The sequence below is a fragment of the Stigmatopora argus genome, chromosome 2 (genome assembly GCF_051989625.1).
Source record: "Stigmatopora argus isolate UIUO_Sarg chromosome 2, RoL_Sarg_1.0, whole genome shotgun sequence".
NCBI lineage: Eukaryota > Metazoa > Chordata > Actinopteri > Syngnathiformes > Syngnathidae > Stigmatopora > Stigmatopora argus.
In genome coordinates, this window is record NC_135388.1 from 19,613,020 (window position 1) to 19,636,095 (window position 23,076).

The 23,076-nt window shown below is 38.5% G+C and overlaps 4 protein-coding genes and 1 non-coding gene across 6 annotated transcripts; 4 read left to right on the forward strand and 1 right to left on the reverse strand.

The window, feature by feature from the left end:
* The first annotated feature begins 188 nt into the window (after positions 1 to 188).
* On the forward strand, positions 189 to 2,663 carry rplp2b (ribosomal protein, large P2b). Of its 2 annotated transcripts, XM_077586954.1 has the most exons (5): positions 189 to 250; positions 1,449 to 1,572; positions 1,652 to 1,700; positions 2,371 to 2,466; positions 2,545 to 2,663. In XM_077586954.1, exons 2-5 carry the CDS (start codon positions 1,450 to 1,452, stop codon positions 2,625 to 2,627), a joined length of 351 nt encoding a protein of 116 aa, XP_077443080.1. In that variant the 5' UTR covers positions 189 to 250; position 1,449; the 3' UTR covers positions 2,628 to 2,663. The 2 variants fall into 2 exon arrangements, with proteins under 2 accessions (XP_077443080.1, XP_077443071.1); XM_077586945.1 differs by having other exon boundaries at positions 2,371 to 2,663.
* Positions 2,664 to 3,303: 640 nt separating this feature from the next.
* trnaw-cca (transfer RNA tryptophan (anticodon CCA)) lies at positions 3,304 to 3,375 on the forward strand. The gene has a single exon. It is a non-coding gene; the product is annotated as a tRNA-Trp (tRNA).
* Positions 3,376 to 6,125: 2,750 nt separating this feature from the next.
* On the forward strand, positions 6,126 to 8,751 carry fth1a (ferritin, heavy polypeptide 1a). The gene is made up of 5 exons (XM_077593095.1): positions 6,126 to 6,351; positions 6,940 to 7,045; positions 7,694 to 7,840; positions 8,105 to 8,230; positions 8,385 to 8,751. The coding sequence occupies exons 2-5, from the start codon at positions 6,944 to 6,946 to the stop codon at positions 8,541 to 8,543; spliced, it is 534 nt and encodes a 177-aa protein (XP_077449221.1). The 5' UTR covers positions 6,126 to 6,351; positions 6,940 to 6,943; the 3' UTR covers positions 8,544 to 8,751.
* Positions 8,752 to 10,428: 1,677 nt separating this feature from the next.
* Positions 10,429 to 16,092, reverse strand: mcee (methylmalonyl CoA epimerase). Its single transcript, XM_077593044.1, has 3 exons — positions 16,004 to 16,092; positions 13,342 to 13,682; positions 10,429 to 11,239 (listed from the first exon to the last, which is right to left on the reverse strand). Exons 1-3 carry the CDS (start codon positions 16,074 to 16,076, stop codon positions 11,087 to 11,089), a joined length of 567 nt encoding a protein of 188 aa, XP_077449170.1. The 5' UTR covers positions 16,077 to 16,092; the 3' UTR covers positions 10,429 to 11,086.
* mphosph10 (M-phase phosphoprotein 10 (U3 small nucleolar ribonucleoprotein)) lies at positions 16,047 to 23,000 on the forward strand. Its single transcript, XM_077593031.1, has 11 exons — positions 16,047 to 16,210; positions 17,106 to 17,760; positions 17,831 to 18,018; positions 18,103 to 18,259; positions 19,880 to 20,021; positions 20,834 to 20,901; positions 20,977 to 21,114; positions 21,216 to 21,326; positions 21,884 to 21,991; positions 22,071 to 22,301; positions 22,736 to 23,000. Exons 1-11 carry the CDS (start codon positions 16,125 to 16,127, stop codon positions 22,880 to 22,882), a joined length of 2,031 nt encoding a protein of 676 aa, XP_077449157.1. The 5' UTR covers positions 16,047 to 16,124; the 3' UTR covers positions 22,883 to 23,000.
* The last annotated feature ends 76 nt before the right edge of the window (positions 23,001 to 23,076 follow it).

Here is a 23,076-nt window from a genome sequence, read left to right on the forward strand (position 1 = left end):
TGTTCACATTTGCCTTGGATGTTGGCGCAAGATAAAACGACGAGAAGGATGGATTATATGTATAAATAATTAAGGTGGAAAGTAAGCATACACATGGTTGAACAATTACAGGAGATGGCGCATGACCAGTAGCCAAACAGTTATTGAAAACATAGAAGAAGAGTGCGCCTCCGGTTTTGATTATTTGACGTCACTTCCTTTCCGTCTGCGCTAACCATCCATTGAACACGCGCTCGCCTTTCTCGCCCAAGTGAGTGGGTTTTGAAGGTTTTATATAGCTACAATAAGCGGTTAAATGATAAATGGTTGGAGAGTTATGATGCGATTAAAAAGTGTCTGCTTTAGATTATTTATATACGAAATGAAGTTTAAAAAAACTTCTTTTCCTGACGGAACGGACCGTACTAGTGGTACCGAAGGCGAATGCCGCGTGGTATCTCAGTGTAAATGCATTTATAAATAAATACAATGTTAAGAATAGCTAAATAAACGCAGAATTACACTATATTTTCGGCCCCAAGTAAAACTATATAGTTTCGACGCCTGGCGCCGTCAATGGTAACTAGTGTGTTAAACGAGTCCCCCGTAACTGTAAATAAAGTCAGGTATTGTATAAAAGGGTTAAAGGTATTTGTCTAAGTGGTTCCCCTGTTTACAATTCCATTAAAACATTTTAGTTTTCAAACGCATTCGGTAATGCCCGACACTTATTTATTGATTTGTTTATTAACTTGTTTATTACCTATCTATTTAGGCAGTGGCTCCTTAGCCGGTAACCGGGTAATGCCCGACACTTATTTATTTATTTGTTTATTAACTTGTTTATTCCCTATCTATTTAGGCAGTGGTTCCTTAGCCGGTAACAGGTCAAATAGTCCTAGGGGCTATTTAGCCGGTAACCTATTATTTAACATTGAGTGAATAGGGGATTTTCTAAACCGTTCAACCAATCTTATTGAAATTTGATGTGTTATTGCCAATTGATAGATTTTAACATTAGGTGAATAGCGACTTAATGACTATTATTTAGGCAGTGGCTCCGTAGCCGTAGTTTCTTACTATTTACCCCACACAGAATTCTTACTGGCTAAATAGCCATATGGGGCCATATAGGCTATTTGACCGGTTACCGGCTAAGGAGCCACTGCCATCGATTTATGTCTAAAATGTCTTTTCCTGTATCTGCATTCTCACCTCCTTGCTCCTGTGACAATGAAATTTCCCAAATACGGGATGAATAAAGTTATCCAATCCATTTAACAAATTGGCTGCCATTGACGTCCACCGCCATCAATGACACTGAATAATGTACACATGAATTGGATGTGAATTGTTGGCAATGGCAAGTTAATTATTGCTTTATTTTATTATAATGGGATAACAATATATAGTATGAGTACTTCCAAACCAAGTTGTTTCACATGTTCAAATGGCCCGATTTGTTCCAGAATGCGTTACGTTGCTGCTTACCTGTTATCTGCCCTTGGTGGCAATGAAAATCCGGATGCTAAACACATTAAGAAGATCCTGGAAAGTGTTGGCATTGAGGCAGACGACACCCGTCTGGAAAAGGTACACGTTCATTTAAAATTAAAATGATGTGTATTTTGACTTAATATCATTCTTAATCAAATGTCCTTCCGTTTGACAGGTCCTCTCCGAGCTCAAAGGCAAGAAAGTGAATGATGTGATTGCTTCAGGTGAGTGACACTGCGTAACGTCACGTTTGTAAAACTAAACTCGGTACGATAATGGTGAAAATGTCTGTTATGTCCAGATAATTGTACATTGAATGCACCATTGGTAGGGATTCCGTTTCAGGACCACCTACAATAACAGTTTTACCCATCTCCACTTGCCTTTACCTCTTTTACAAGGCATGTTTTGGTAATGCAAAATAAACCTATCCTTTATATGTAGACATCACATTTTGGGTCAGGGGTTCCCGACCTTATTTGCACCTGGGACCAGTTTTATTTATGAAAGTGTTTCTGCGGACCAGTTAAAGGCACAGGTGTTTAAATTAGGAAAAACTGTCCGTGCTAGATTGGTTGGACCAAGAGCCAAAGGGGCCCTTGAGAACCGCTTTGGAGACCCTTGCTTATCTAGTGATTGGTAAAAAAAAAAGAAAGATAAACGTCCAATTAATTTAAGCGAGAAGGCGTGGCAGTGAATGCTCACCATTCAAAGCCATTGAGAGAACTAGGCGTGCAACCAGATATTGGCACATTATCAACTCACACAGTGCAAAAAAAAATACAATTCGCAGACAACAATACTCATGTCTCACAAGTTAAATGTGCATTACTGCGCAGTAACAAACTGCCTTTTTGTGAGCTTCTACCGGTCTCAACCATCACGTTTGCTCAGGTATGGGCAAACTGGCCAGCATGCCAGCTGGGGGAGCCGTTGCAGTCGCCAGCTCCGCCGCTCCCAGCTCAGGAGGAGCCGCCGCATCTGCCCCAGGTGAGCGACCGCGAGATTACCACCTCGGATATCCGAAATTCATTTGGGCTCACTCTCTTCTTTGTCTCCCTTTGGCAGCTGAAGAGAAGAAGAAGAAGGAGGAGAAGAAGGAAGAGTCTGAAGAATCCGATGACGACATGGGATTCGGTCTCTTTGATTAAGATCTTTGTATGGAATAAAAATATTGCCAAAACACATTTCTTCTGATTATTTTTTCTAAGGTTAATTGCTTCACAAAAATATCCTGAAAATAAAATCGGGGATTAACGTCCAGGCAGAATTTATTTGCTATTTGGGAGGATTGTTAAATGATTTACCTCGTTTGGTTTTTTTTCAACCATCATTCAACAATCTTGAATTACATAACCTTTTTATTGCACTTATTCATTTGGGAAAAGTTGGCCATGGAGACCAGTCTGTCTCTACAGACCATCGTTATGAGTCCCATCATGAGTTCACTTGTAACCTGTAAGAGGACATACTGTACTTACATTAAGTGCAAATTGTGTGGCTATTTCGTATCTGTTGTGCAAACAAGATATTTGTCATTTTGAAGCAATTTCAACCATAACTCCAAGCAGGGTTCATGGTTAAGTTTATTTGCTGATGACGGGGTCTTAAAGTGACCTATTGAACAGCTCTGTCAAATTGTACAAAGTGAATGTCATAGAAAGACAAATCTGGATGAATGTAATTTTCAACAAATCCAACTGAATTAATGAGTGTGTTCCTGCGCATAGATGAAATCGAGTGCCTGTCATGCAGTCTTTCAATGAAAAAATTGTGCTCGTCGTGTGAGACTGCTATATAAATGTAATCTGCCAATTCGTCCAGTATGACTCTGTGGCGCAACGGTAGCGCGTCTGACTCCAGATCAGAAGGTTGCGTGTTCAAATCACGTCAGGGTCATGTGTTTTTTTTCTTGTACTACCAACATAAAAACCTTATCAAAATTCATTCTATGAATGAAAGAAGACACTGCCTAAAGTGGGCAGTAGTCTAAGACATTTAACGCTTTATAGACCAAATGACTATATTTGGTAAGTTAACGAACTAAAATATGTTATTACTAATCATTATTGTATATTTTATATTGATTTTTATAATTATACATTTTCAAATGTTATAACATTGAATTGGAAATGAATAAAGACAAAAAATACACACTAGCAGCACCCACATGTACTTATTTTTTTTCCAAGTATTTACCACATCATAATTCATGCATGAAAGGGTTAAATGATTTAAAACAAGTTTCTTTTTTTAATGACTTAACTTCCATGTGTGATGTCACATATTTTACATAACCAAAGAAGTGTTTTAGTATATATATACGTATATATGTATATATAATATATATATATATATATATATATATATATATATATATATATATATATATATATATATATATATATATATATATATATATATATATATATATATAACCCACTTATTTGGTTATGTAAAATATGTGACATCACACATGGAAGTTAAGTCATTAAAAAAATAAACTTGTTTTAAATCATTTATATTATATATATATATATACATATATATGCTGTGTGTGTGCATATTATATGAATTACGATTGTGCAAATACATTCGGCACCGAGACTCTATAATCACCATTTTTATCATGAACGTCCAAAACATTTGCCGGAGAACGCCTACAGTACTTTTGGTTGTTGATGTAGTTATGATTAATGTAGATCCATAAAATCTGTTTGTGTTTTTTAAATCAGATACCAACAATCATTATAAAATTTTAAAAAGGTGATTGCTATATTTAAAAGAAAAGAAAAATAGACAGCAGCCCGGTGGAGCGAGTGGTTAGCGCGTCGGCCTCACAGCTCTGGTGTCCTGGGTTGCCCCTCGGTATGAGTGTGAGCGTGAATGGTTGTCTGTCTCCTTGACCCCTGCGATTGGCTGGCCACCAATTCAGGGTGTCCCCACCGCCTCTGGCCCACAGTCAGTTGATTCCATGACCCCCACGACCCTAATGAGGATAAAGTGGTTCAGAAAATGAATGAACAATTAATTTAATAGCAATGTTTTCTTTTTAATTGTTTTGTTTTTTTCCATCCCTGCCATAAGGACGTGGTCATTTTGTTTCCTGAAATGATCACATTTCAAAACAGCAATGAATGACAAATAGTCACATCCCTTGTGATGAGTCATATACTGTTTCATCATGCCAAAATTCACTGCGTCGTCATTTGGAAAATACAGAGTGCTAAGTCAGTAGGTCCTGATGTGTGTTCAGAAGTTGAAAAGCCTTCTTCAGCAATCCCCTTGATTAATTAATCATTTTTGTCTATGTGATCTTACAGCAACTGTGACCCTGTATTGTCGTCTGATAAAAAAATCGCATTTGTAGTCGTTCAAAAAAGAAGAATATGATTAAGTTACAATTTTAGAGTCTTGCTTTGGGCCAGAACGATTGTGTATTTTGGTTTTGATTCCTTTTACTATAGTTAATCTATTTTGTGGCCTGCCGGCTGAGTGGTTAGCGCATCAGCCTCACAGTTCTGGGTTTGATCCTAGGACATAACTGCTGAGCTTTTTCAGTTTAGTTTTAGATGTTGTGGATAGAAAAATAAGAGGAGGTTCATGTTTGAATTAAAAATGGTGAGGTGGCCTGGTGGAAGGGTGGTTAGCGCATTGGCCTCACAGTTCAGAAATCTAAATCAATCCCAGGTCCGGACTCTTCTGTGTGGCGATTACATGTTCTCCCCATACCTGCGTGGGTATTCTCTGGGTACTCTGATTTTTTTCCCACATTCCAAAAACATGCAGGGTAACCTGGTTGGACACTCTAAATTGCCCCACGTGTGAGTGTGAGCTTGAATAGTTGTCCGTCTCCTGGTGCCCTGTAATTGGTTGGCCACCTGGTAAGCATTTCAGAAAATGTATTAATGAAAAAAAATGTAAATACATAGGTTCCTCGCAAATAAACCATTCATTCATTCATTTTCTGAACCACTTTATCCTCACTAGGATTGATGGGGGGTACTAGAGCCTATCCCAGCTGGCTTCAGGCCAGAGGGGGGGAGGGGGACACCCTGAATTGGTGGCCAGCCAATCACATGGGACATGGAGACAAACAACAACTGAGTGTCCAATCAGCCTACCGTGCATGTCTTTGGAATGTGGGTGGAAACTGGAATACCTGGAGAAAACCTACACAGGCCCAGGGAGAACATGCAAACTGTACACAGGTGGATCAACCTGGATTTGAACCCAAGACCCCAGAGCTGCGAGGCCAGCGTACTAACTACACAAGCCTCCGGGCCGCTGCAAATAAACCATCACACTTAAAATGACACATTTAAGTTTCACTTTTCATTAAATACATGGGGTCCCATGACAGCGTTAAGTTTGGGGGTCTTGTTGGGGTCGTTTCTGTGTCGGTGGGCTTTATTTTTCAAGACCTGGCTTGTTGCTAGTTGCCACTCTCAACGAGCTGCTCACTTAAAGGGTTCAGTGGCAACAGTGAGCAAAAAATTCGTCGGCAAAACAAACACTAACGTGAACTACTGCATAGGCCCAAAAGTAGGATTCGTATTTCGCAGGGCGTTTTAGTCCCGCCCTTTAAGAGGAGGAGGAGTCAATGCTGCGCGTTTCCGCTGGATGACGTATAAATACAAGAGCTAAAGTCTCCGTAGTCAGTCTCGACTTGGCACCGGACAGTGAAGGTTACCTGCTTCAACAGTGCTTGAACGGCAACCTTTCCACTGTCTTCCATTTCCTTCACCAAAACCTGAAGACCACCGCAATCGCCCCGTTTAGCCCTGCAATCTAAATCGACTTCTCTCGCCAGCTATTTTGTTTCTTTAGCTAACAGCACGTTGATACATCTTCTCGACAGCCTTTTGAAGTAAGGTAAGGATTCTAATGCTTTGTTTTCGTCAAAGTGCGGTAATTTAATTGTAGTACACTGATTTGGTTTGTTGCCGTGGGGATTGTTTGTGTGGTCAATAAGGCCTCGGTGAAGACGTCAACATCTGCGCAAACGCGGCCTTGCGGCGAGCTTGTTGATTTACCAAACAATGGCTTCCACCGCATGTCGACGTCTTATTTTTTTATTTATTCGAATTCAAATGCGAGAAGCCTAATCACATCGTTTATTTAAAAAAAATGACGTTACGTCAATAGACGCCACTTTGGGTTTGTGTTGTTGTTTTTTGTTATTTATGTAAGATACCTGATTAACGCGTTCACTTCCACTGGCGGCGACGGACGTCCAATGTGATCTGATTTAATTGAATTGAGCAATAGCTGCCAACCCTTTCAGTCAACATGGATTGGACATCCGTCGCTGCCAAGGGCATCCAATGAGTTGATAACCTTTAGCATGCTGTTGTGTAATGACGCTTTGTGTGGTTTGTCATTGGACACGATATGCCTCGTCGTCAGGATCAGTGTGTCAGGGGAAAAGCCTTTATGAATGATATGTATTGCCTTTTGCAGAACAATGACTTCCCAGGTGAGACAGAACTTCCATCAGGATTGCGAGGCCGCAATCAACAGGCAGATTAACCTGGAGCTGTATGCCTCCTATGTCTACCTGTCCATGGTGAGTTAAATCTCTATAAAAGTCTGTCCATCCTCAACTCTTTTGGAAGATTTCATAAAAGATTGTTGGGTTTGAAGGAACTCCATAAATTGTAATGGTTTTGGGGCAATGCTAGATAGAACATGAGGAAATGATGGATATTTGGTTGTCTGTAAATAACCATATTTACTCATAAGCCATTGCCTTTAAAATTGTTGAATTTGACAATTTCTTGTGTGTAAGTCGCCCCCTGATTCACAATTTTCTCTTCCAAATTCATGGTTTTAATAGGGAGTACAAATGTGTTTGAAGGGAAAATCATGTATTTCTGATTTACTGTATGACTCAAAAGCACATTAGGGGCAATATCAAAGAAATAATTCATCCAGTAATGGTGGTTTTCATACTGCAAAACAGAAAATAACCAACAAATGGTAATTGTTAGTTTGCAACATCTACTGGTGAACAAAAACAATATAGCAGGTCTGTCCACATAAGCTGTACCCTTGATCCAGTTTTTTTGTAACAATTATGGGTTATGTGAGAAAATATGGTAACTTAGGTTGCCTATAAAGCTTTTATATTATTGTGACTTCCCCATACAAGCAGTAATATAATAAATATTACATTTCAATAGGTGAGACCTCAATTTTCTTTTGCTGTTCACAGGGGTACTACTTTGACCGGGATGACCAGGCACTGCACAATTTTGCCAAGTTCTTTCGTAACCAGTCGCATGAGGAACATGAACATGCGGAGAAGCTCATGAAACTGCAGAACCAACGGGGAGGGAGAATTTTCCTTCAAGATGTCAGGGTATTGATTCATCTGGCCTTTTTTTGTCATTGCCTTCGACATGTTGTTATTTCAACACTTATCACAAGGCCGGTGTTGGGAGTGCACCAAAGGGTGACTAAAGATAATGAGGGTGTGGTACTTATCTGTTGAACACTTAAAAACAAGCCCCAAGGCTTTTGGGTATTGCATTACATGGCAAAATTGAGGTTTGCTTATTTCATTTAACTTTTCTGGCTCAAGTCATTGGCCTCCTGTTTAATTAAATGTCATTTTCTGTTGCAGAAACCGGAACGTGATGAATGGGGCAGTGGTGTTGAGGCTCTTGAATGTGCACTGCAACTTGAAAAAAGTGTCAACCAGTCACTTCTTGACTTGCACAAACTCTGCTCTGAACACAATGACCCACATGTGAGTGTTAAACTTGAAGTTGAGCAAATATTTTAGGGGCAATTTGTCTTTTCTTAGGTTAGCAGAAAGCCTCATACTGTCCCCAAAATTGTGAACATTTCAGTTTATCGGCTATTTGGATTTGTCAAGATTTAATTGTTGTCAAATGTTTCAGCTGTGTGATTTCATCGAGACCCACTACCTGGATGAACAGGTGAAGTCCATCAAGGAATTGGGAGACTGGGTGACCAACCTGCGTCGCATGGGTGCCCCGCAGAATGGCTTGGCTGAATACTTGTTTGACAAACATACTCTGGGAAAGGAAAGCAGCTAAATCACTCCATGTTTACTGCTTGCTTTGTGTTTGAAGATATGGATTCATTGTTATGCTAGTTAGTCATTTGTCAAGCCACATTATGCTTAAACTTGGTGAGCTGTGACAAGCCTGCTGTACTATGCACCCTTCCCCATTATGAGCTATTGCCCAATGCTTAACACTGACCTGTCAACCAGACCAAATAAATAAAGTTACCTGAAAGATTCTCATGTTTTGTATATTGAATGTGAAGATGGAAAAATGTGGTCTAAAAAGTTCAGTCATCCACTACACTATCATGCCAGATGTCTAAGGTAGTTTCACTTCCTTTTATTGAAATCTATAACAGGTGGCTAATTTTCATAAACCCTTTGTAAAATGGTATCAGTTTTAAGTTTCACTTACTAGATAAAAGTAAAACAATTTGTCTACATACAATATTAACATAACTAAAAGCAAATCTATACGGTTATCCCTCAAGTATCATGGTTAATGTGGATAAGACATTGCTGCAAATTAAAAAATCAAAGTAGGGTCACCTGTATTATAACTTTTTATATATCTTCAGTGCTTGAGTCCTATTAGCAGAAGTGGCTCCTGCTTATGAGTTTCAGTGTGGAGTTATACATTTTTATGAACTTAAAAATATATTTTTTAGTTATTGGAAAAAGATCAAAGTAGTGAAGTCACAATAAGTGATGACCTGATAATCAAAGGATAACTAATCAGAGCATTGATGTTACCCGGATTACCCTGGAACTTTGCATAGGTCTAAATGACATATTTTGTCCCAATACTTTGAGGGATGCATGAGTTATGTTGAAAATAGTAAAAAAAAAATGAAATTAATTATCCCATGATCTGAATTCTGAGTGATTCAAATGTACCAGTGGTTGATCCATGTGGAGAAAATCCATGATTTGAAATTCCCTGTTGAATTAAGTTTTAGCTTGATGCACCTGTTTCAGAAAACTAATGGTCTTAGATCATGCAGGAACTGCTGATTCCAGCCAGATGAAAAGGCTGTTGTGCTTCTCAAGGAACCCAATGTGTGTACCCATTGCACTAGTACTCAGGTGTCAAAGTGGCAGCTCGGAGGCCAAATCTGGCCCGCCGCATCATTCTGTGCAGCCAGAGAAAGTAAATCATGAGTGCCGACTTTCTGTTTTAGGATCAAATTCAAATGTAGATTATAGATGTACATTATATTTCCTGATTTTCCCCTTTTTAAATCTTTCATTGCAATTTTTAATCCATTTTTTTTCTTTTGTTTAGTTCAAAAAGCATTTTGTACAATCTAGAAATAAATGTAATATTTTGTTTTCCACTTGAAATTATTGAACATAATTAAAATATATATTTTGCTTCCTTTTGAAATGAAAAAGATGATTCAGACATTTTCCCTTACTAAGAAAAAAAAAGCTCAAATAAACATTGTTTTAGATCTATAAAAAATGGACTGTTTAGACTTTTGATCCAGTTCTTTTAATCCGATTTAACAAAAAAATCTAAATATTAGATCTAAAATGGTCCGGCCCACATGAAATAGAGTTGACGTTAATGTGGCCCACGACACCTTCCTGAAAATGCAGTTTTATGTTTAATCTCATGATTAGACCATTAACCAGTACAACTAAAAGCTTTAATATATATATATATATATATGAATCAGTAATGTTGAAACACTTTGCACACCCATATTTGTGATGGGGAAGTTTGACAAGAATAGATCAAAGACATGTAAATGGAAGTTGTCACACAACTGCCACAGGTGCATCTGTTTAACTCCCCAAAAAAATCTTTTTTTTTCTGACATTTTTTCAGAAACTGGAATGTTACACGCTAACACTGAAGCGTATTTCTTAATCCATTTCCTTTGCTTGGAATAAATTCCAGCTGAAGGTAGGGAGGTTTTTTTCATTTATTTTCATGTATGCCACCATTGGTGTGTCTCTGTCACTTAACATCCAAAGTGGCAAAATATTTGAAGTGACACAAAAATAGTATGTACGATAACAGCAATGCTCAGTATAAATTAAAACAGTTAGGGTAGTATACATGACATCTTAGTTTACAATTGTGTTGTTGCATAACATTACCTTCCCTGATGCTTTATTTCCATTATTTAGCTTCAAGACTAAACATTGTGAGGACCTATTAAATTTTGAAGAGCTAATATTTCCACCAATCATAAAAATCCTTTTAAGCAAGTGCTTACTTTATGGGTCATCCCTCACTAAAATTCAATATTTTCATGATAACAAAATACAAAATGCTAGAGACGCTTTAATAATTCCATGATTATAATGCTGCAACAGCTATAAACTTGGACAAGGTCATTCTGTAAATTAATAGCAATGCATGATTTTATGACCGCCAGGCACACACAAATATCTATAAGGCTGTCACTATTTATGAAAAACTGGAAATAAGTTCATCACATAAATTCATCCCCAGCACCAGGTCTAACCACAACCAACATTTTAGGGTCACGGCGAAGTCAATTTAGAGGCATTGCTCTCGAAATAAAAGAGCAAAGTAAAGAGAGAGCTTGATCTGTGTCATGCTTCCTCTAGCTCCACGAGTACACCATCACAATCTTTTGGATGAAGAAACATAACTGGTTTCCCGTGAGCTCCTATTCTCGGTTCTGCTGAAAGAGTCCTGATGTTCTTCACTTTCAGGTCGTTGATTGCAGCTTTAATGTCGTCCACCTGCAAAAAAAAAATCATTCAAGTAGTACACTATTTCTAATAATACAGCAAAACTGCAGTTCTTGCTATTATCAAAACTTTTCTCATTTCAAGTAAGAGGGCCGGATTGAAAAAGGCTGTACTAGTTTGGGCAAAAATGTGGCACGAGAGACACTTTTCAAGCATCCAGATGCTCAGAAAAGAGCAAGAAAACGCATATACCGTATTTACTCACACATAAGCCGCATATAATTAGACTGACAAAAAAAATGGCCGAGTCGAGGGTACGGCTTAAATGCGCATAGAAAGACAACATGCGCGAAACTGAAAGCTGACAAAGACGAAACGCCATAATGCAAGACTGCGGCCAATACGGTCATTTATTTCAAAGTGGAAAAAAGATAAACGGATACAACTTTTAGCGAATTAGGTTAGCATTACGGTGTTTGTTGATAGAGCTGGGACACCTAATTTACACAGATACTCCGGTCAGAGAGTGAGACGAGGACACACGGATGATTTATCAGCTCCCGTTATATGAATTCCAAGGAATTGACAGTGCATAGCATTCTTCTCCGCGAACTTATTACAGTCAAATTTTAGACGAACATTGAAAACTCCGCTGAAAACGTTCTTGGTACTCCATGCAAAAGAACTACGTACAACTGTAGCTACAACGATAGGCCCCCGAGCTGTCCGCCTAAGTGCCTAAACAACATAACATGAAAACTTAAGGACCCTGAGCTGCCCACTTAAGTTCCTGAACTAAAAAAAACAATAAACCAACCTGCCTTTTAATGAAAACACAATGAAAATATAGGAAATTTGTAACATTGTGAAATTGTAATTTGTGTCATTAAAAAAAAGATTCACATCAAGATAGACTTTTTCTTTTTTCAAATTGAATAATTTGATATTTCGCATTTACAAAGACAGGCATATTAACTTCCTTATAATATGGACCCAAATCATCTGCTTTGGATTAATACAGTATCTCAGAAAAACCACGTGGGATGATTTTTCATAAGATTTTCCCTTCAAAGTAACACATTTGTACTCCCTATTAATACCATGAATAAGGAGGTGAAAATTGTGAATCAGGGGGCGGCTTATACGCGAGAAATTCTAAAATTCAACAATTTTAAGACAATTTTAAGGGTGCGACTTATACGCACGGGCGACTTATATGCGAGAAAATATGGTAGGTTTTTCCTGAAATTTCATCTGAAAGATCACTTAGCCTACCTTTTTTCTGGATAATGACATTCCTAATCATCTAAAGCAAAATTGACCTGAGTAATAAATGTGACATGCTAGAGTGTTTGATTTATTGGCGATCGCGTGTTGAGGATGTGCTGCTGGTTTGGATTGAGTGTTTATCGGTGTTCGATTGTTGATGCCTTGATCCACATAGCAAGTGTGACATGTTAAAGAGAGTATCGGTATTCGATTATTGATGCCTTGGAGCACATAGCTTGAAACACGGAAGATTTTCCCCATAACAGTAAAGTTGGATTGAAGAAACAACAACGGATCACTCTTCTTCTTATTTCTCCCTGTGTTTTAAGGTATGCTGGTTGTTGTAGAGGCCGGTTGAGGGTGTGGTTTGCAACAATATACACTGTTTAGCGTGTGAGAAAGAAGATAATGTTTAGTAATGTTTATTTACTTTTGAATTGCAAGCGTGAATGTGCGAGTCTCGGGTCATGCACATGGCTATAAAATTTAGCACGCTACCTTCGGCCACCATTATCCTGTTGAGTGTCTATGACGGTCATAGCAAGGAAGTTATGTTATTGACATTTCATTGTTTGCCCTGTTGGATTGTTGAGAAGGACTTCTCAAAGTAGTAAAAAGAAACATATAACAAGTTATGACCGTATGTTGAACGGGTGTAATTGTACATTATGTTTTGGGTTCTAACGTGTTGCTAATATATATATATATATATATATATATATATATATATATGGGTGTAATTGTATATTATGGGTTTTTGTGTTGATAAATATGACAGTAAAGTTGGATTGAAGAAACAACAACGGATCACTGTTCTGTGTTTTAAGATTAAATGCAGGGTGCAACATAAACACAACACTGTCCCCGTGTGATAACATCCTCACCTCAATACAAATGTGGTGCATTCCGCCAGCCTTATTCTTCTGCAAGAATCCAGAAATTGGGCTTTTCTCACCAAGAGGATGCAGAAGCTCCAGCTTTGTGTTGCCCAGCTCCACAAACACTGTGTAGACGCCATGCTCCGGTAAAGGCACTTTTTCACTCACTTTGGCACCGAGGACGTCTCGATACAGGGCCGTGGCCTTGTCTATGTCTGGGACAGCAATGGCAATATGGTTCAGCTTGCCAAGGTTCCACAGTGATCCAGGGTCACCCTGACAAAGGGAGGTTGTGGTTGAATGTGCTCTCAGGAGTGTAGGATGAGAATATCTTGAAAGACAGGAAACTTAAAAAACACCAGAAGAAGAGTACATAGTCAGCAAGCATATTGAAATGTCATCTCCCATTTTTAAAGTAAACTAACCATGGAGGGTTATGTAATAATAAAAAGCATAGACGATTGGGGCAATTCATATGCTTACATTATATCACAGTTTATTTTATACAGTAATCTAGCCAATTTCGAGTACTAGCTTGATTTTACTGGTCAAAAAAATGTTATTCAGTTTTCTGTTGCATGTCTTTTTTTTAAACTAAAAAAGATTCTATAAAATTTCATTTTTGGCTGTTGATTTCAAATTTGATGTCAGTTTTTTTCCGTGTTGTCAAGGTTGTCTAGTGCAAACATGGGGAAACTACGGCCCGCGGGCCATATACGGCCCGTTAGGCTTTTTGATCCGGCCCGCCGACGTTGTCCAAATTATAGTAAAAATCAATGACCTCATTCATTTCCCCTTGCCCTGCAATGCCCTCGTTTCCCCGATAAATGACACACTAGTCTAGACCATTGTTGGAGTGTAACTTGGAGAACAACAACACAGTTCCCACTGAAATGTGAGTTTCTCTACTGTGTTATAAATGGCAACTTGCACATGTACGCACAGCAGCAGTACAGTAGCTTAATTAACATGCTGCTCATCACTCAATTTAAAGACTGCTTTCTTTCGTTGAATAATATGTTCTTAATGTTGAAAGTCAATTTGAAAATAAATTTTCACCTTCAATTGTGTATTTTTTCTTACATTTCAATCCCCAGGTTTGATAAATTACATTGCGTGTCCAAATGCTCCTGGCCCGGCCCCTCTCTCAAATTTTAGTATCCATTCTGGCCCGCAAATCAAAAAGTTTGCCCACCCCTGTTCTAGTGTGTCCCATATCAAACTGATTTTTTTTAATTACTAAGTGACAGCCAATTCTAGCCATTTACAAGCAACAGCCAATTTAAGCAATTTTCAAGCCACTCTTATTTTATGAAATTATACCAGATCTGTAGGGGACTGCTTTGAGCTGACTTTCGGGGGTGGTCTAGTGTGTTCTAGAAGTGGAATCGTCCCCCATATCGAACATATTTTTTGAAGCATTTTTTAAAATCAGGTAACAGCAAATTTGAGCAATTTTCAAACGACAGCCACTTTCAGGCTTACAAAGCTACATCAGATTTGTATGGGACTAATTTGCTTCGAGTCTCAGGTGGTATAGTAAGTCTCATAAGTGGAATGGTACTGGGATAGCCTACAGTTTTTTTGTTATTGTTGTCATTTTTTTTTTTTTTAATATAAGGTGCGACGGCCCAGTGGCGCGAGTGGTTAGCGCGTTGGCCTCACAGCTCTGGGGTCCTGGGTTCAAATCCAGGTCATGTCCATTTGTGTGGAGTTTGCATGTTCTCCCTGGGCCTGCGTGGGTTTCTTATGGGTACTCCGGTTTCCTCCCACATTTGATAAACATGCATGGTAGGCTGATTGGACACTCTAAATTGACTCTAGGTATGGGTGTGAGAGTGCATGGTTGTGGGTCTCTTTGGGCCCTGCCATCGGCTGGACACTGATTTAGGATGTCCCCTGCCTCTGGCCCGAGGTCAGCTTGGATAGATTCCAGCACCCCCCACAACCCTAGTGAGGATAAGGCGATTCAGAAAATGAATAAAACAAGTTTTTAAAAAAGCCAATCAAAATTCACTCGCCTGACATTGATTCAGGCAAGCGTGGGATTGATTTCCGCTTGGTAGCGGTCTGATTGTGAGTGTGAATGGTTGTCTATCTCTACACATGCCCTACGGCTGATTGGCGACCAGTCTAGGGTGTCGGTCGCCTTTCCCCTGAAGTCAGCTGGTTTAGGCACCCCCGGGACCCATGTGAGCATATGCTGTACGGAAGATGGCTGAATGCACAATCAAAATTGCTTTAAAAAAATACGAAATAGACGTATTGAAATATAAAAATAAACTTGCGAACGTTAATTATTTTTCATCTAACCAATGTTAACCAATATGTAACCAATACATGTTCATCTAACCCGCTAAACAATTTTTATAAAACCCCTAATTTATATTATTTATCCGATGAAAACGTCACAAATCCTAGGCAACTACTATGTTCACCCGCACGATGGAAAACAAAGAAAGGTTAAGTACTATTTAGGGGGGAACAAAAGACAAACTTTTTTATTTTTAAGTGTTTAGTCCCCCATTAGACGCTAACAAGCTGTTAGCCGCCCTGCCCAAATCTAAGACTGGTAACAAATCGCATGGCCTCTCGTTCGGTTGTAAAATAAAATTGTGTTACAATTGCTTTAATGTTTAATGATGCAAAATATCAACACAGAACCAACCTGCAACCTTCAGAAAAGTGGACGCCATCTTTGAACGCCAACAACAGAACCAAATAAAACCGAGTTGTTTCATACCGAGCCTATTTATGTGCAACACACAAATTCTCACATGTGAGTAACGATGGCTGAATTAGACGCATCGAACACTTTGCAAACGTGTTTAGATAAACTTCACGCCAATACAGAGCATCCAGATAATTTTCTAAGGTCAGTGTTACTCTTTTGTTTGGTTGTGACTATTGGAAAATATATTTCGAATTTGCATATTGGTGGGTTAAAGAGCCAACTAGCTGTGAGCTAAAGCTAACGGCACAGAAATCTTTTTGGGTTTATGGATTTTTGAATGAAGAGTAGAATAGTGTAATCCAGCGAAAATACAACAGAGTAAGCAGCTGAGCAGGTGTCGACATGATTTGCGTTGTTTTGTCAGTGTAACACTATCACAAATAAAACGTGTTGACTAAACTGCGAAAATGACAACAAACTTGGCGAAATTGAGCTACTTTCTAATTTGCTGTATTCATGCAGTCATTCATCACAACATATGTACTCATTATTGCTACCGTATTTATTCAAAAGATTCCCGGTGTGGAAATAAAGACTATCAAATTGTCTATTTATTAGTCAGTATGCACTTCAAGTTTCACAACATCATACTTAAATCAAAGTCTCCTCTCACTTAATTTTCTGAACCGCTTTATCCTCACTAGGGTCGCGGGGTGTGCTGGAGACTATCCCAGCTGACTTTGGGCCAGAGGCGGGGGACACCCTGAATTGGTGGCTAGCCAATATCAGGGCGCAAGGAGACAAACAACTATTCACGCTCACACTCATACCGAGGGGCAATTTAGAGTGTCCAATCAGCCTACCATGCATGTCTTTGGAATGTGGGAGGAAACCGGAGTACCCGGAAAAAACCCACGCAGGAGAACATGCAAACACCACACAAGTGGACTGACCTGGATTTGAACCCACGTCTCCCAGTGTGAGGTCGACGCGCTAACCACTCATCTGCTGGGGGCCCTAAATCAAAGTAATGATTGATTAAATTAAAATGTATTTTACTAATATTTCCAATGGCTATCTGTTTCTATGCTTCCAGCCTTCAAGATGCCGTGGCCACAGACTTTAAATTGTTTACCAAAGCCCTTTATGACCTCCACAAAGCTCAAGAGCCAGCGCATTATAAAGCCAGCCCCTTGTTTCAGCTAGTGGTGGAAAACTTTGACGAAGAGCAAATCTGGCAGGAGCTGGAGCTGCAGAATTCTGGTGTCCTAAGACACTTCAGAAGTTCAGTTGATGAGGCTTTGTCTGATGAGACTTTCGCAATACTGCAGGAGGAAGAGGAGATGGATGAAGGAACTGGAGATGAGGAAGGAGATATCAATGAAAATATAGCGGAAGAAGCTAAAGACAGGCCTCGGGGTAGGTTTAAGAAAATGCCTGAGTATGGCGGCGAAAAAGACACGGATGAAGACTCGGATTTAGATTTTGACGTGGATGCACTGGAGAAGTCGGAGAAGCAAAAACGGAAACCCACAGAGAATCTTTCCAAAATGAAAGGCATTCCCTCAGAAGTTGATGACCAGTTCTTCAAGTTGTCAGAAATGGAGTCATTTCTTAATGACATGGACAAAAAAGAAGCAAAGGAGCAGGGGGATGAAAACGCTGTTGATTATTTTCAGGACATGCCCTCTGACGAGGATGACAATTTTGACCTGGAATTGATCTCGAAAAAAAAACTAAAGAAAAAGAGTGTATGTATTGTGAAATTTGTGTCGTATGCTTATTAATTTATTCATGTAAAAATGAATATTGTATTTACAGGAAAAGAGCACCAGAGATCTGAAATACAAAGACTACTTTAGTGCTGGGGAAGGGACTGACGGTGATGCAGATGAACAACTGGATAGTGAGGATGAGGAAAAAGATGGAGAGGAAGAAGTCGATGATGATGATGAGGAGGTGGAGGAGGAGGAAGAGGAGGAGGATTTTGATAATGACGTTGACAATGAGTAAGAGTGATGATAGTTTTTTCCTCTTTTTTGAAATTTTAAAATTTGAAGTGTAAAACTGACAGTTTGTTTTAACTTTTTAAGCAACAAAAGCCTCTCAACCTCTCAGAAGACGGTGACTTTTAACCTTCCTGGCATTGAAGAGAGTGAAGGGGAGGAATTTGAGGACATCTTTGGAGGAAAGGGCCAAAACTCAAATAAAAGTCAATCCAAATCGTCATACGAGAAAAACCAAGAAAAGGTATATGTAGACTTCAGCGCTGCCAAATACTACGAATATTCCGTAGTTTACAATGCCAGTTTTTGCCAAACAAACTTAATTCGTTGCGGGACTGAGCTCGTATGTCGACATTCTCGTAACTCGAACGAACGTTTCCCATTGAAATGAACTAAAAACAAATTAATTCGTTCCAACCCTCTGAAAAAACACCAAAAACAGGATATTGGATTGGAATTTTTTTGATTTCTTCTAATTTGCCATCTATTAACAAAGTAACACATAACTAGTGGTTTAATAGTACTAAAATGTGTTTAATAGTACTAAAATTAGACGGCAACGCACTCGTAACAGAAAAAAACAAATTTAAATTAACTTGGATTAATATATACAGACACCCTCAAACATACATTTAATGTAACTACACAAAACTGAATTCTAATTTTGTTTTAATTTCTTTTACCTTTCTGCTTTGGGTTGACTCCACCTGGACTTTCAGCAGGAGTTTTTAAAGGGAACGGGTCGTTTGTGTTTGCCTTCCCTTCAAAATATTTCGAAAATGACGCGCACAAATGTCCTCACAATAGGATAACGCACGACCACTTGCCAACGAGAAGTAGTCTTGTAGTATTAGAGATCGCTCCGCCAATGGGAGCTAACAGGCTAAAGGGGGAAAAAACACTGAAAAAATGCAAAGCTCCACCCAGTGCTCGCAGAGACATTACAAAGAGGGAGTTGCGACCAGAGACATTACACAAGGGAGTTGCGAGCCAGTGCCCCTGTTGTTCTTATGAGCAGCCAACGAGAAGTAATATATACTCCTCGTAGCGATCGCTCCGCCATTCGCGCTGAGTGACGGAAAAAAACACTGAAAAAAAATGCAACGCTCCGCCCAGTGCTCACAGATATCTGTTATACACGAAAGAGATGCGGCAAAAAAGACAGTGCGCTAAAATGATAAACAACCTCTCATGTCTTTCTCGTATCGCGAATTTTTTCTCGTATCTAGAGATAATTATTTGCTCGAAATTTGACTCGTATCTCGAAATGCTCGTATGCCGAGGTACCATTGTATGCATTTTGTATCAAAGCTACAGGGGAAAAAATCAAGCAATGTTTCTTTTTTTTCTCAGCAATTTACATGATAGAAAAATGTTGAAAGTTTTCGCTATTGGTTCGCCATTTTAACTTGATTAATTTTGAAACACAACGTGACGTTCTAAATACGTTTTGAATTTTGCCCTTTTCAAAACGTTTAATTAGTATTTTGAAAGTCCAGTAGAATGCTCTCTTTGTTTTTAATGACATGTGTACATTCTCATCATTTGTTTCAAGCAGTGCAGACGTGTTAGCTATGTTCACATAACGAAAACGTAATAGTTGATTTGCAGTTTTTTTAATTTTTGGCTAAAAATGATTATTGGAAAACAATAACTTGAAAGCATGAAAAAATGAGCTATATTTTTGTACTCTCCTCTTGTAAATACCACTGTAAAAAAGGGTCACAAAATCTGAAAATTCAATTCAGCCACTACAAAACAGGATTTTTTGACGCTTTGGCATCTTAATGGGATATTTTATTTAATGTTTCAAATCCCCCCAGGATATTGCTTATCTCAATTCATGTAATTTCTTCACTTGTAGATGTCACAGAAAATCGAGGAGTTTGAGAAAGCCTCCCTTTCCACAAAATCGTGGCAGCTTTCTGGAGAGGTGACTGCACAGTCCCGCCCAGAAAACAGTATGCTTGAAGAAGATTTGGAATATGAACAGGCATCTAGGAAGGGTAAGTAGATATATTGGTAATACTTTTTAGTAGGTAAGTGAAATGGTCAAAGCTAGTGATAGGCCGATATTTGGACATTTGACAATTTCGGTATCGGCCCTTTTTTATCCTACTGGTCGTTATGAAGAAATCAATATATAAAAACGTGTTATTTCGGCTCTGATGCAGCCGCGCTTCTCTCTTCTGCCTGCTCTCTCTAACATGATGATGTTGTTGCAACTTTTATGCTTCAATTCCTGTTGTGCTTTATTGGTACTAAACATGCACAGACACACTAGCACCAAGCAAATTTAACACCTTAACCTTCAGTTGTAAGACTCCTTAATATATTAATAAATATAAGGGTGGAACAGATCATTTTGACTGTCATTTCTTTAGTATCTCTCTCGGCAAGCTCTCGCGCTCGATTGATATCAGTCTTGAAATACCCATGTTAGTTGGTAATCTGATGAGAGCAACAATAAAAAGAGAAAGAAAAACATTAAAACGGCACATTAAATTGAGAGACATACAGTTGCCTTCAGGTGCAATTGCTTGATATTAAGAAAATATGCACCGCTTGTTTTGTTTATCAATGAATCAGAAATTTGCATTGTTGCTTGTACAACTATGTACAGTGATGCCTCTACTTACGAAATTATTTTTTCCCAGAAATGGTTTGCTAACTTGATGTTTCCGTGATTAGAGACGTGTAAAAAGGCTAATCCGTTCTAAAATCCCTAATACTACTCACTTGATGTGATAATCAATAAAAAAAAATTCTTCGAAATACAGTAATTTCTGACCGTAAGATTCTGTCTTTTTTTTTGCAGCTCCTGCTATCACAGAGGAAACCACATTGCAGCTTGAAGACATCATTAAACAGAGAATTAAAGACCAGGTTCGTTTTAAGTGCTGCTGTTTTCCAGCATACATGATGACGCTCTACCGTTTCCCTTGGGTTGGGTCTCCCCAGGCATTTGATGACGTGGTTCGCAAGGAGAAGCCTAAAGAGGAGGTGTTTGAGTACAAGAAGAGACTAACATTAGATCACGAGAAGAGCAAGAAAAGTCTAGCTGAAATTTATGAGCAGGAGTACATCAAGCAGGCAGAAGTACAGCTTTTGTCTCATTCTTTTTGCAATATTTGAAATCCACATTACTCTTATTAAAAATAGATGTATTTTTTCTGATGTTTTGATTGTAATGATTTCAGCAAAAGACTGAGGAAGAGGAGAACCCAGCCCATGTAGAAATACAAAAACTGATGGACGCTCTCTTTTTAAAACTTGATGCCCTCTCAAACTTCCATTTCACACCTAAACCAGTGAGTTATTATTATTATTTTTTTAAACTGGTAAAAAGTTAAGAGCATTTGATGATGCGGTAACAATGAGTGTCAGTCAATGTTAATGTATGACTCTAACATTGCCAGTGACGTCCTTTTCACTCCTTTTTAATCGGCTTTCACTCCTCAATGTTGCTCTTTGTTTGTATTATTAATCTTGACCCATTTAGATTGCGTGACCTCATCGAAGGCTCTTCATCCATGTCGTAATAATTGATATGTCTGCTGTCAACGAGCCAATTTCACCCAAGAGATCCAAAGATCCAATTTTCTTATGCGTTGCTTTTTTTCCAGAGTAATATATTGTTTAGGTGCTTTAGTATTTGCTAAATGTTTGGAAAAAACGCAGGTCTCACTGAAATAATCCCTGCACTGAAGTCATCATGCTGTTTTTTTAAGCCATGTTAATTTTTATGCTGACTTTTTATATATACATGAGGACCTCTTAACATTAGAGCCAATGTTGAATTAAATCAATGGTCTTTTTTTAAAGTGTGCTGGTTGAACAGTCGCTCATATTTCTTTTGTGTCTTCAGGCTGTGCCTGAGGTGAAGGTGGTTTCCAACCTACCATCCATCACAATCGAAGAAGTAACTCCAGCCACTGCCACTGATGCTACTCTACTTGCGCCAGAGGAAATTAAGGTAAGAAACACTTCATATTTTTTAACATAAATGATGCGGTTAAGACAAAGTGTCTAAAAGTGCTTTCTTCCTACCAAAGGAGAAGAACAAAGCTGGTGATATTTTGGGTGATACCGAGAAGACGTCTACCGACAAAAAGCGGGAAAGGCGACTTAAGAAGAAGGTGAAGCATTTCAAAATAAAGGATAAAGAAAAGCAACGGAAGCTCAAGGAAGCCATTAGAGCCAGTGAGAACAAAATGCCCTCAAAGGCTCAAGTTAAAGAAGACCTGAAGAAACTCACTAAAGGAGGGAAGGCGACTATACTCAAGGTGAGTTTCCTTTGTAATTTTTGAATCCATAAGAAAAATCAATATTAAAAAGTCATAAGCTACAAAAAAAATATTGGGGGGGTTAAAAAACCCAACCCGTTTGAAATTGTCAATTTGTACTGTACCAGATCAGTGGTATTGAAATGATTTACATCAAATAGGGTTGACTAACTATGACTAAGATTAAAATATAGTAATGTAATATTTACAAATATTTTTTTTATTACATGCTGCTCATTAAATAGTTGGTTGCATTTGATAGTTATTTATATTTCTTAATTATGTTTGTATTCAGTGTTTCCTTGGTGTACCACTAGTGGCAGTAGTAGAAACATTTGAGAATTACTGCACTAGTCTAGTTCATCTGTATGATGTACCATGTATGAGAGTTTTGAGATAAACATGAGTAATATTTTGCCTCTGTTCTATTCTAGGATGAGGGAAAGGACAAAGCACTGCGCTCTTCTCAAGCATTCTTTTCTCAGCTGCAGGACCAAGTAAAAAGTCAGATTAAAAACACAAAAAGCCAGCCTACGAAAAAGAAGAAGAAAGAGGTTTCTGCCAGCAAACTTAAATTATAATCAGCAACTGATGCTTTATTGCAGTAGGTTATATTGTACAGAGGCCATTTTTTATCATAAACTCTTATCTTTAAATCCTTGAATGTGTTTTTGTTTTTCATTAAAAATGAAATTCAAATGTCTTGGGCATTTTATGGTGTACGGTAGAGTTGGCGTTTATACGTGGATGCAAAGGTAAACAAATGAAGCCTGAT